Source organism: Pteropus vampyrus, unplaced genomic scaffold (genome assembly GCF_000151845.1).
Source record: "Pteropus vampyrus isolate Shadow unplaced genomic scaffold, Pvam_2.0 Scaffold58, whole genome shotgun sequence".
Taxonomy (NCBI): Eukaryota; Metazoa; Chordata; class Mammalia; order Chiroptera; family Pteropodidae; genus Pteropus; species Pteropus vampyrus.
Genome location: NW_011888839.1, coordinates 8,685,344 through 8,699,520, shown reverse-complemented (window position 1 = coordinate 8,699,520; position 14,177 = coordinate 8,685,344). Strand labels below are relative to the sequence as shown.

Below are 14,177 nucleotides of genomic sequence, written 5' to 3'. Positions count from 1 at the left end.
TGCACATGGTGCCTGGGGTGCTGGCTGGTAGGCTGGAGTGGGCTCTGGGATCAGTGGCCTGGTGCACGTGTGAGCATGTTGGTGCCCTGTTGATCCCAGTTTGGGGGCCAGCTGAAGGAAGAGGTTACAGGGAGTGAGTGTAGTGGCACTTAATTTTGAACCCACTGTCTGGGGCTGGAGTGGGCTTCAGACGGTGTGGCTGGGAATGTGCCTTATAGATTGGCCAGAACTCCTGCCCTATGGAGGTAGGGGACATAAATTAAAGGCACTCATCAGCACCTGCAATCCCAGAGGAGTTCTTACAGATCCCAGAGAACTCCCATCATTCCCTGAGCTTCTCTATATGGTCTCTATCTCCTTTGTTGTGCAGAAGCTTTCCAGTCAGCCCTCAGTTGTCTTTCAGGTATTCATGGGAGAGGGTGAGTTCAGTGTCTTCCTATGCTGCCACCATCTTGGACCTCTTCCAGGAGAGGTTTTAAGTGAGGTTAGAGGAAATTCAAATGAAGAGGTTTAAGATGATTGAGGGCTGCAAAGAGCCTGATGGGTTTGACAAATAGGATATTATCAACTTTTCTTAAGAATATTCCTAGTTGTAAGAGTTAAGTCAAATTTGGTGAGGTAACAGCAGGCACAGACGGAGTCTTTTCCATAAAAGATATGGAACTCCATCTCTTTTGAAAAGGAAATAACTGAAGGAAAATTTCCCAAATCAACTGAACTGATTCTGATTTTACTACTAAGCTGTCCTATATTTCATGTGCTAGATACTAAGCTAGATGTTATCAATTTTCAGAAAGTTGCAAGATTAATGTTTTCATTTTTTAGGTGAGCAATTTGTAAGCCAACATGACAACATCTACTAAGTAATTTAATCAGTTTAAGGGTGTTTTATTAAGTGAGGATAATGCTACCTACCTGATCACTGTTCTAAAAAATTAAATAATTATAAATATATGTGTATATGTACATACACAAGCATATAAACATAAGATTAGCACTTAGTAGGAACTTAATATTTATTTCTGGTACTACTGCTATGAGAAAAATGTTATGGTCATGGTGGCATAACTGAATTTAAAGGAAGGCTTCCTTTTATGTGTACAGTTTTATTTTTAGCAATCATCTTTGACATGAAGGCTTTTTATCTTCTTTTGTAGGTTTTGGATGTAAGTAGAGAAGGCAAAGAAGAAGTATTCTATGGGCCTACACTCCCTTTTGCTTCCAATGGAATAGCAGCATGCTTCCTTCCAGCTCCGTATTTCACATGTCCTAATCTTCAGACTCTTCAAGTGCCTCATCACAGAATTGGCACCATCTAAAAAGCCAATGCTGTTAATAACCAGCATGAACAGGAGGGAACAAAAAGGCCTGACTTTTGGATACTGGGCGTGAAAAGACTCAGTGCTCAATGCTTCTTTGTTTTATAGGTATTATATTCAGATAAACATTAGCAAAAAAAAAAATTAACAAAAAACCCCACAATTTTCTAAAATCCATTACTGAAAAATCCTGTCACCCTTTCTCAGCGTGTGTTAACATATGATACCACATGTATGACTTTTATTGTGGAGTAGCTTAGTGCCAACTTAATGGTCCATTGTTCTATGTGTCTTCAGAGTATTCTTCGTCCACTTTTTCTAATCAATATTGTCCAGAAGACAACACCATTAGTAAGTCAATTTATTTCACAAGTACTGTCATCAATGAACTTAAAATGTTTTTTCAAGTACTTAATCCCTTTCCTGCTTAAATCTGGCTTTGTAATTTTTCTTTAAAAATTTAACATTATGCAGCCTTGCTCAGTAGACTCAGCATTATGACATCATAAATTTTTAAATGCCATATTTTATTCAAGGTAATACAAATAACAGAAGAACACAAGAACAGCAGTTGGAATACCCAGATTTTTCTCCTTGGTTATTACTCTGTGACCTTGGACAGGGGCTTAACTTTACAGGGCTTCTTCATTTTTCTCCCTTTTTGAGGATGGTTATTGATTTCCATATTAATTCAGAAGAATGTTGTGAAAATTAGGCAAATGCTCTGAAGTACTTTGCCCAAGAAAAACAGGTTACTCACATTCCAAGGTATTTTACTGTCTTTAGAACTTTGTAACTGAACAGGGAGATTATTTTCAAAGTTTAAAAATTACTAGGTAGAACTTTTAGCACATGCTATGTGAAACATGATTCTGACAAGCATGTGAAAGAGATATGCTAATTAGGCAAAAGGGAGTTTACCAAAGCCTAAGATTCCTAAATTTGTACAAGTCCTTGCCTCAAATAATAACTCTCCCTCAAACATCTCATTTAAACTCATTTAGTGAAAAATGACATTTTATAGCTCAAAAAATTAGTTGTACTAATTTTGGTACCATAAAGTGCTTTGACATAAATTTGAACCTAGAATCAGTAGTTCTAATAAAGAGTTTTTCCACTTTGTTAAAGGTTATGTCAATCTTGAGTGCTTGTGGGATTCTTCTCTAGCACCAATACATATTTTATTACTACCACTTTTAATAATGCATAAGGATTTTTTTTTTAGGCTAGGTTTTTGGATTTGCTTTGTCTGTAACAAAAAACTCAATAATCACATGTGAACATAAATTCAACAACTATAATGTGAGTTTTCCCCTTTTCTTAATCTTGCTAAGATCTAAGTCACCTTTATTAATAGGAAGACTTTACTCTTTTTCCCTTGGCATAGATTAATCATTTAGCAATCCTTGTCTTATGGGACATTCTCATTTTATTCATGTAACCACTTTTAGTAATTAGAAGTGAATAAAAAGATTTTTATCCTAAATACAGTATTCATTAATTTTATATATTATAACTATATTTGAAAATTAATATATATGTAACTTCTGGCTATTGTGACTAAAGAGTGGGAGTGGAACCTAGGGGTAAGGAAGAAATGTAAACTTTTAAAAGAACAGAGATACCTTAAGAGTATTTGTACAGTTTTGAAAAGTAAAAAGTGATTGATAACTGATATTTAAAAGGATGGCAGAGAATCTCTTTAAAGGGTATAAGCCATCTAAACTAAATTTTAAAAATGCCTTACCAAGTCAGGAAAACGAACTCCAGCATTTCAGAAATCTTTTCAACAAAGGACCTAAGCAAGGAATATTTCAGATTCATTAAACTTTCTACTTGACATACAAATTTTCCCTCCAGCAGTTTTACCTTATAAAACCATTAAAATCTACTTGTAATTGCAGACCCTATCTCCAATGAATGAAAGGGAAATGGTCTAAAAATAAGCTTGCTTCATGATAACTAAAAGGCAGCTTGAGATTACTCTTGATTATTTCTGCATAGATTTCTAACTGTTCATTTTAAACAAATCAGTATATAGTATCAAACCCCTCCTTGGTGAACTTTAACATAGTATTCACTAATATTACAGAATTGAACTCAGAATTTTTTAAAGCTTTACATAATTTCCAGAAACATCTTTCAAAGTTATAGCCAAAGAACAGCATCCAAAGTACAACATCCCTCCCCCAAAAAGAAAAAACTCGTATCACTTATAATTAGATCATTTTCTTCTTCAAATGATCAATAAGAATGAATAAGAAAAAAACATGTTTGGTCATATAAACCAAATTCCATTGGAAGTATTTAAATATGTTTTCCATTTAAGTGTACCACCCTACAGTAATTCATCTATTTTCACTCTTCAAAATTAAAGACCATATTGTATTTGTATTTAATTTGAATTTCCATAGAAGACCATGAAACTTCCAACCACTTACACATCACTTCAAGATTTTACTTTAAAAATAAAAAGCAGTACCACACAGATATTAGCGGTGTTCTTAGTATGGGATCTCTATAAAGTATTATGTATGTAAAATATAATAAAATTCCCTAGATCCTTAATAACAAAATGCCAGGTTATGATTAGGGTATTTTTCATGCTTTTCATATTTTCCTCACAGCTGAACCACATGTACATTGAATCCCCTTCAAACATCACAATATATGGAAAACTAGTGTTTTACTAGAGTATCAAAGGAACAGGAATAAGACAGAATTATTCCTTCCGCTAAGATGGTTCATTTTTATTTTGGTTTTCAAATAATCTGTCATAAAGAGGGAAGATGAATAATTATGGGCACACTGGAAGTTAAATATATATATTTTTATTATATATCCTTATATGCACAAAATAATTTATAAATGTATATCAAATATGAATGCCCAGAATTTTTCTAAAAGTACAATTCACAAATGCAATAAATCAGATAACTATTAGCACACCAAAAACTTTAATAAGCAGAAATTGATCAATTCCAATCATTTGGTACTGATTTTGGTAACCTTAACTAATATAGTTTATCAAAGTATCAAAATACAAATCTCACATCTTATTAAATATGTGAAAGAATATGCTACCTTGCTAGCTTTTCAAGCCAACTGTTTTAACCAAACAAAGCATGTTATTTATATTGGGATACTCTATACTTGACTGACAATGCAATATTTTTAACCCTAAGAGGAATAGACAGGTGGTCAGTTTTGGGAAAATGTGAGTTTATGAAGAAAATCTATCAAGAAAAAAGCTGTGGTTTAGTACTGATACTACTGCTTTTAGTGAGGATTCTATGATATCTACCTTTTATCTTTGAAACACAAGTGCTATGTCGACGTAGTACTTAGGGAAGGTAGGTTTCATAGATGCTTTTTCCACCTGCAGAGGCTTGTCAAATTTTACATAACATATAATCTTAACAGAATGGAATAAAAATAAAAAACTATCAAAGATTCTGTAAAAGTACATGAAAACAGATCCATGTCATTCTTTAAAAACAAAGTAGCTTTAAAATTTTATGATAAAGCATGAGAGAAGATAACAATGCTGGGTGATGAATACATACATAACATACATGTAGTCTAACAACCCACAAATAACAATTTTTTTACAAAGATACCCAGGAAGAAAAAAAAGTCAAATATGCTTAAGAAGAAAATATACTAGGAATAGGTAAAAATATAAGTTTTACACAATGAAACTCTTCTAATGCAAATGAACAGTGATTTTTGTACGGAGACAATATGCCCTATTTTTTTTTCTCCCCCATGGAAACCTAATTAAATGTTCAATTAAAATTTAAATCATAACCAAACCCGAATGTCTAATAATGTCATTTCACCATCCTGTTGTCTTTTAATCATCTATTTTACACTCTCATCTGACATTTCACAGAAATTATTTGACTAGAATACTCTCAGAGTATAGAATGAATATGGTATTCAGTCTAAAACAGTCTAGTCTCCTGTTTAAGCTTGGACAGAAAAGGTAGAGTCAGATGACAGAAAGTTTCCTGATTGAAGGGTTTAACTGTCAGCTTATTAACAATGTAAAGTAATTCAAGGGCCCTAAGCAGAAAAGTAACAAAGAAAATAGTATTTTAGAAACACTGATGTCAGAACTGTGACAAGGGAAGATCGGAGATAAGGAGATAAGATTCTAGTGCCCAATAGAAAAAACAGTTTGAATGCACAGGATGACAAAAAGTAGCAAGAGCCTGTACTGCAGATCAACTGAAAGTGAGGAACAATGAAGAATCCAAGATGCTTCTGAAGTTTCAAGACCAAGTAGCTTGGGAAAGTAGTGTATTCCCTGGGTAGAAAATACAGGCAGGAACTAGACTGGAATAGAAGGTGATGTGGGCAGCTTGCCATGTTGCACTGAGATTTCAGGAGGATCCAACTAGAGAGGTTTAGAGAGAAATTTTCACTAGAAATAGATCTGAGAGAGAAAATATGAGCTAGTGTCATCAGTTGACTATTAGAAGAACACTGAGACAGAGCAGGTGAAGGGCCAGATCTTGCTGGGGACAAGGAAGAATGTGAAGGTCCTCTCAAAGTACAGTATATGTAGGAGTAAGCAGTATCACTGAGGAAGTGATGGGAAGATAAAAGAAAATGCAAATGTCACAGAGAGGCCAAAGACCATGAGAACTGAGAACATACTCTCGGATTTCACTAAAACAGTGGCTTACATTATAATGGTAGAAGCAGCAGCCCCAGAGATTATGTGGTATTTAGGGGAAAATGGATATCAAGGAAGCAGGTGTAAGGTACTCTAAGTCTGTGAATGGAAAAAGACTACAGCAATAAGGAAGGGCCAGTGAAGATTTTCAAGAAAAGGAAGTGAGCCATAAAATTTTTTTCTTCAATTAAAAAAAAACTGCTTCTTTAAAAATTTATTTATTAATAAACATACATATATACATATATAAACGTATTGTTACAAATTTTTTGTTGTAACTGATTTTTTAAGTATTCTTTGCATGATTCAGCAGCAGCTTTTCTTATCCCTTAAAGTTTAATAGAGTAAGGAGCAAGATTCTCAAAGCTATATTTACCTCTCTTGGAAAATAAAAAAAATATATACTATATATAATAACTTCTTTAAAGGCATCACCTTAAAAAGATTAAATAGTAATAAGTCACTATCATAATGAAAAGAAACTCATTGCTATGAAATCGAGTAACCTTAAGAGGCTTTCATTTGTCATAATGATGGTTGATTTGGGGGAAAATAGACCATTTGTATGTCATGAACACAACAGAAACTCCTTTAGACTTCACAGATGACAATTAGAAAAAGGCTATTAACTATATTTTGCTAATTGCAATACATTTCCTTTTTAAAGATACTTCTTGAGACAGGAAAGGGTTGAAATGTTTTCTTGAAGGAATAGAACCATGATACAGACGAGTCCTAAGGATAAAGCAATAAATTATTTGAAAGATAGCAAACAGATCATGCAAGAAAAAAAATGAAAAATAGTGGGATCATTCATCTGCGACATATTAGAGAAAGAAGAACAAAATTGAGAGGTATCCTTTACCTTGTGCATGATAATACAGTGAACATGTCTGTATGTCTCCAAACAGAACATAGGTCACCAAATATTTTTATACACATTATCCCACTGGTTCTTACCAGAACATTGTATAGTAGAAAAAAGATTATTTTTTTTACTGAGGCCCAGAAAGATTAAGTAACTCGCTCAAGGTCACAAAGCAGAGCTAGGTTTGAAACCCAGAGCTCTTTTTACCAAAAAATGCTCATCACGAAAAGGAGTTAAAGACAAGTGCTCAACTGGTAAAATATATCTGGATGAGATATTTAAAAAGTTGAGAGACAATAGCTGCTAAAGGAAACTAAACTAGTTCCCTGTAAATATGTAACATGTTAAGTTATAAGAGGTTCAAATTAAAGTGCAAGGAAATAATCAGCTGACTTTTCAGGCCTCTTCTGTTAATTTGCAATCTTTAAACTTTCCAGAATATTATTTATCATCTTCTTAAAAGCTCTTGTTTATCCTCCTTATATTTCTTTTAATGATAATTCCAAAAGAAAGGATAAGTAGAGAAAAACATCTGGCAACTGCTGGAACCTAAACACTGTTGGCCTAAGTTTAAAAAAAAATTTTATAAATTACCTACATAATAATTTAGCCAGATTCAGTCTCATTCCTCAGAGTTAAGTGTGCTTGGGAAGAGTTTTATTTATTAATCCGCCTCACGCATAGCATAAAAAAGGATAACAAATAAACAGTCCTATCTCTTGACCAACCCCCTCCGAAAAAAACCAGCATAAGATAGCCAGAAAGTTTGAAAAAAAATCATATTAAAACATAATTTATAAAAAACAAAAACAAAAACAAATCACAAGGCAGAAAGTCACATTACAGTAAAAAGTCTGTGGGTCAACCAACACAAGCCTGTTTAGTGGTCATATACAGATAACATTCCCATTTAGAAAGTTTCCTTAGTTAAAACTAAAATCTCTTCAAAATAGAATGCAGTTTTGCCAAGTTCCAAGATCCTGTAACATACTTAACCTTTATTTCCTTATTTATATACTTTATACTTACAGTTATGTAAGGAAAAATCCTAGAAAGTATTTTTAACTGAACATTATACAATTAATTAAAAGGTGTCAGAAGGATGCAAAGTGGCTTTAGATAGTTATAATTTATAGAAAAGATGAATCACAAAACATTAGATGTCATCATTTTCCAGTCTCTGCATCTCATCTTGTCCCGCTTGTCCTAGGTGAGATAAAAGCTTGCTATAGGCTTTCCTGTTAAAGAAAAAAAGGCAATCTATTATCTTTTTTGTATTATTTTTCATTTACTTTTTAATTGAACCTGCCTGAATGTCTGTACACACCACCATATAACCAATGTGATTAAAGTACTTTGATTCTTTAGCAAAATTTGGGACTTATGAATTCTGAGTGCTGGCCCCTCTAAAACAATCTCTTTAGGAACTACAGGTTTATTGCCACAGTGTTGTATTACTCTAAATAGTTCAAGCACTACTCTCAATTGGACTATAAACCTATAAAATAAAAGCCCTATTATCTATTTTTGACCAAAAAACATATTACCTAATTGGGTCACTCAGCTTCTTAACTGGATACACATGATATAGTTGATTCAGTAAATTAAGCACCCCTCAAAAGACTGATTTGCCACCATGGATTTTATACAAAAACAAGACACCTGAGGCTCTGAAATCCACTACCCAATGAGGAATACAATGTGTTTTAAGCAATGACAGCACTCCTGAAATACATAGCTTCCTAAGGTGGTCACTTTGAAAAAAAGAAAAAAAAAAAACAATATGTGAATGGATGTATCATAGTACTAAGACATTTTTCAACTCAATACACCCAAAATTTAAGGGAATAAGAAAACAAGCCATTTGTAGAAAATGAATCTGGATTTTATAATCATTGCCCAAAAGAATGTAATCAAATTATCAAACATACCTTTGTTTGCTATTTCTGCCAAGGCCCCATTTCCGCTCTGAATCCTTCAGAGATTGAGTGAGGGTAGAAATCAAGTGAATAACAACCTGCTGGTCCAATACTGCTACTGTTTCTAAAATGCTGTAAATTTGATAATCGTATTTCATACCATAATCCTGGATAAAATTCCTGAAAGTAAATCAAGTTATTTAGAATTACTTTTGGGGCAATTCATTGGGCTGGCAACTATATAGCAACCAGCTATAACCGGAACACAAAAAAGATCATTTATGTAAGATTACCTTAAGAATCTAGGGGTCATACGAAGACTATTTATAACACTTAAAAATGAAGAACAGAAATGGCTTATTTCAGTGTGAGCCAAGAAAAGAGTGATAAGAGTTGGAATCTCAAGAGGGAGCATAAGGGGGAAAAAAAATCGAAGCCCAGGGACTTTTTGTTGTTATAGTCTACATGTTGAAATCTGGGTGGTAACGACGTGGAAGAGACTAAGACAGAAATAAACGAGTTTGGTTTCCTAAATCATTTTCAGTTCTTCATATCTTTAGATAAATTGACAATATCTTTATTGGAAAATATTGGAAAGCAAGTTATTTGCAATATATTTTTATATTCCTTAACTGAAGAAGAGCCTTTAGATCTATAAGAGGCCTTTATAAATAAGCATTACATATTTTAACCTTAAAATTTTCACTTCCCCAAAATAAAAGCCACTTAGCTTAATAAATTATACATTAATATGCATTCTTTATTCATACAGAATCCTTTCTTCCCTTTTAAGGTTTTACAGTTTTCACAAATCTATCATTTATTTCAAGTGATCATAATTTAAATAAACTGTAAACACTTGACAAGTGCTAATTACACGATGAGAACAAAAATAGAGAAATCAAAGATCCAACATAGATGAAGAAAATGACCCCAAATTATTTATCATGGTAGTGCTAGGGTAGAGATATGTATAATAAAGGTAAAGTGGTAGAAACTGTGAGAATACTTAAAAATACTGCCCTACAGAAAACACAAGACAAAGGAAGCAAGGCAGAAAATAGTTCCTCAAGTTTCACTGTTAGTCTTGTGAACAAACAACAGATCTACTCCTCAAAGTCTATGCCTCACAAATGAAACAACAGAGCTTTCTGGGTCAACAGGGTCTAAAGCAAGTCAGAAACCCATGACATGTGCTTCAACACAGGATCCTGAGTAAATAAACGTTTAGCAGCTCTGAAGGCCTGTGCTCCTGTCATCATGACCCACATTTCTTATTTTTTCTCTTAAATATATGCAAGAGTTTCCTTACTAAACACTCAGGTAATTTTGAGTCAGCTCGCTTATCTTTCTCCCTGGTACATTTACTTTTTTAATAACACAACGCAGTGTAACAAAACTACTGCCCAAAATATAATAATTGAAATACTATAAACAAGTAGTAATGCATTATGTTTTGGATAATTAGTTATTTAAAAAACATGCTGGCTGTCAAAAGGCTGGCAAGAGTCTCCTTGCCAGTTGGCATATTTTCCAGTTACCTAAACACCGAAGTCAGCTGAGCGGCAGGTTCTCCTTCTGACCCCTCTTGGCAGGCTTTTACTATGTATTGCAGGTTGTCTGTGGCTAGCCTTTTAACTAGGAGGAAAAATTATAGCGTTATACATTTTGTCTGAATTGACCATCTGGATCCTCATTTTTATAAACACTCTTGATTTAGAAAAATATGTTGTTTTCTTAAAGTATATATATGCTTTCTTGTTATTTCTCAAAATAAAATAGTTATGAATTTTTGTTTTGTTCAAAAGTATATTTCCCGATCTCCCTCTTATATTAAGAAAATATAAAAAGCTCAAGTCTATTTTTTATGTTATAACTGAAAAAATACATGTGAAGATACATCTTTCTCTTAGAAAAGAGCCCATGTTCAAAAACACAATACCATACCAATCCTGCAAGCACTGTTACATACTGGCAAAAGACAGCATTTAATAATTCAGCAGACTTACAGATTATTTTTTAAAATTCATAAGCATATTCCTCCCAGTACCAAATATATATGTAGCAAATTAGAATCCAGAACTTGTCTTCCTTTAAAATTAATCAAAAATAATATACACACAAATATCTGTATATAAACTATTTTTGATGCTACCTTCCTTTCAAACGACAGCAAAATTACAAAAAGAACATTTGTATTCTTTAAATATTCAACCAAATCCTTTAAAATTGTGCACTTGTACATAAAAATGAAAAAAAGTCAAGAAAGAATTTAAAATATTTAACATGTTCCAAATGCTATTAAATTTTTGTTGTGTTGTTTTTGGCCCATTAAATATAAGTTAGCTGGCGGGGAAAGTGCCTTCTCTAAGAATAAAAATATTTTCAGAAAGTGTAATCCATTATAGCAGGAGAAGACATAGATGCACATGTACTTAAATTAATATTTAGTACATGTTTTTCATGACATGAATATAAGTAGATAAAGAAGATACAGCATACTTGTCTTTATTGAGAAATTAACTTCTCATGTTAGATACAATTCTAGAGAATATATCTGGCTCTTTTTAAAAGACATTTTCTTGAAAAACCCCAAAAGCTCTTTGATGGAAAAAGTACCAGAACCTGAAGAAATAGCCTTCATAGCATATGAGTAGTTAGCACAATTTTTTTAATGTCAGCTTTATTGAGGTATAATTCAATATCATAAAAACCAACCTTTTAAAATATAAGTCATTGGTTTTTAGTATATTCACAGTTATGAAGCTGTCATCACTATCTAATTCATAACAATTTCATCACTTCCCCCAAAACCTCATATCCATTAGCAGTCATTCTCCATTTTCTTCCTCCTCCAGTCCCTGGTAATCACTAATCTACTTTCTGTCCTTATGGATTTGACTCTTGGGAAATTTCATATAAACAGAATCATGGACCATCTAGTCTTCTGTGACTGCCTCCTTTGTCTTAGCATGTTTTAAAGTTTACCTACATTGTAGAATGCATCAACACTTCCTTTTGACAGCCAAATAATATTCCACAGTATGGATAAATCTATTATTTATACATTCATTAATTGATGGACATTTGAGTTGTTTTCATTTTACTATTACAAATAATGCTGCTCTGAATATTAGTGTACGGAGTTTATTTAAAAAATATTTGCTATTTTTGTTTATTTCTTTAATTGCACTGAGCTTTTTTTTAAAACTGGGTAATCTTTTCAAAGTTTTTTAGCTTTATTGTCATAGTATTCATAATTCTCATAGTATACAATTCACCCACTTAACATGTACAATTCAATAGTTTTTTTTATATATTCACAGAATTATGCAACCATTACAAGGCAATTTTAGAATATATCTTTACCTTGGAAAGAAACCCCACACCCTTTAGATATCATTCTCCATCCTCTGATATCACTCCCTATCTTCCTAAGCAACTAGTAATTTACTTTCTTTCTCTATAAATATAACTATTCTGGACATTTCATATATTGAAATCATAAAACATGTGGTCTTTTGACACTGGCTTCTTCCATTTAGAATCATGTTTATTACAAAGTTCATCCGTGTTGTGGCATATACCAGTACTTTGCTCCTTACTTACAGCTAAATAATATTCTATTGTATGACTAGATTACATTTTAAAACTCCATCAGGTGATGGGCAGTCTACCTTTTGGCTTTTAGGAATAACATTGGCACAGACATTAATGTACAGTTTCTGTGTGGACATCTATTTTCATTATCTTGGGTATATATCTAGAAGTGGCAATGCTAGGTCACATGGTTATTCTGTTTAACCATTTGACAAACTACCAGATTGTTTTCCCAGGTGGCTACACCACTTTACATTCTCAACAGTAGTATATGAGGGTTCTGATTTCTTCACCTTCTCGCCAAACCTTGTTATTATCTGACCTTTTTTATTATACCCAATCTAGTGAGTATGAAGTGGTGGTATCTCATTGTGTTTTTGATTTCCATTTCTCTGATGAATAATAATGTTGAGTACTTTTTCAGGCGTTTATTAGCCATTTGTTTACATTCTTTGGAGAAATGTCTATTTAAATCATTTTCCTATTTTTAATTATTTGTCTTTTATTATTGAGTTATAATAATTCTTTATATATTGTAGAAACAAGTTCCTTATCATATAAATTACTTGCAAACAAAACATTTTCTCCCATTGTCATCTTTTCACTTTGATAGTGTCCTTTGAAGCACAAAGATTTTCATTTTAATTAAATCCAACTTTCTCTTTTGTGGCTCATGCTTTTAGTGTCATATCTAACAATTCACTACTAAATCCAAAGTCATTAAGATTTACTCCAATGCTTTCTTCTGAGAGTTTTATGGTTTTACCTCTGATATTTAGGTCTACTTTAAGTTTTGTATACAGTGTGAAGGTATACATTTATTCTTTTACATGTGGCTATCCATGTGACCCAGCACATTTTGTTGAAAAGACTATTTTCCCCTTATTAAATCATCTTGGCACCTTTGTCAAAAACAAAACAAAAACCATAGACACATAGATTTATTTCTAGATGCTCAACTGTATCCCATTGATATGTTCATCTTTATGGTAGTACTACATTGTCATGATTATTGTTGCTTTGTACTAAGTTTTGTAATTGGAAAGTGTGAGTCTTCCAACTTCTTTCTTTTCAAGATTGTTTTGGCTATCTAGGTGTTTTGCAATTCCATATGAATTATAGAATTGGCTTGTCAATTTCTACAAAGAAGTCTGCTGGGATTCTGGTAGGAGTTGCACTGAATTTATAGATCAATTTGAAGAAATAATCTGAACAAACAGAAAACTATTCCTAGATGCATCAGAGAATTGAGGTAATAGGACAAACTGCTGCCCCCAAATCTGAGCATACAACAATTTGTCAAATTCAGTTTAAATATTTCTACTGGTATCAGCTCCAGCAGCAGGCTTCTGGTCCTGGTAAGCTCTCTTCAGTTTTAATTAATCTGACAGCTTTTTGTCCAAAATAATAATAGCAACAAGTATGTGGTGATTATATCTTATGGATAAGTGAAATGAATGACGAAATGTTATGAGAGACAGGAGAAAGGAATTGGAAGTATTTTGTTAAAGGTAACCTGCACTACCATGAAGGAATATATATAGAATATAGTGTTATTTGAAAGTGAACTTGGATTAAATATATACTACAAATTCTGGGGCAACCATTAAAAATACAAAATTTAAAGAGTATCTTTGATGTGCTAATAGAGGAAAGAAAATGGAATCATAATGTGCTCAATTAAAACGTTAAGAGGGCAGAAAAAGAGTAGAATATTAAAAATATCAAGAGCAATAAACAGAAAAGTTACACATAGTAGATATTAATCCAACAATACCAATAATCGC

At 32.7% G+C, this 14,177-nt stretch overlaps 2 protein-coding genes across 4 annotated transcripts in view; one reads left to right on the top strand and one right to left on the bottom strand.

Moving 5' to 3' along the window:
* KLHL32 (kelch like family member 32) overlaps nt 1-2,805 on the top strand; it is a 175,320-nt gene extending 172,515 nt beyond the window's left edge. For all 3 annotated transcript variants that reach the window (XM_011360747.2, XM_023530954.1, XM_023530955.1), the window contains one exon: nt 1,158-2,805. In XM_011360747.2, coding sequence (XP_011359049.1) covers nt 1,158-1,319 — 162 coding nt within the window. In that variant the 3' untranslated portion in view covers nt 1,320-2,805. The remainder of the gene's footprint in view (nt 1-1,157) is intronic.
* A 1,443-nt stretch (nt 2,806-4,248) lies between these two features.
* MMS22L (MMS22 like, DNA repair protein) overlaps nt 4,249-14,177 on the bottom strand; it is a 117,806-nt gene continuing 107,877 nt past the window's right edge. Inside the window, 3 exon segments of the mRNA XM_023530959.1 lie at nt 4,249-8,109; nt 8,803-8,970; nt 10,332-10,428. Coding sequence (XP_023386727.1) covers nt 8,028-8,109; nt 8,803-8,970; nt 10,332-10,428 — 347 coding nt within the window. The 3' untranslated portion in view covers nt 4,249-8,027.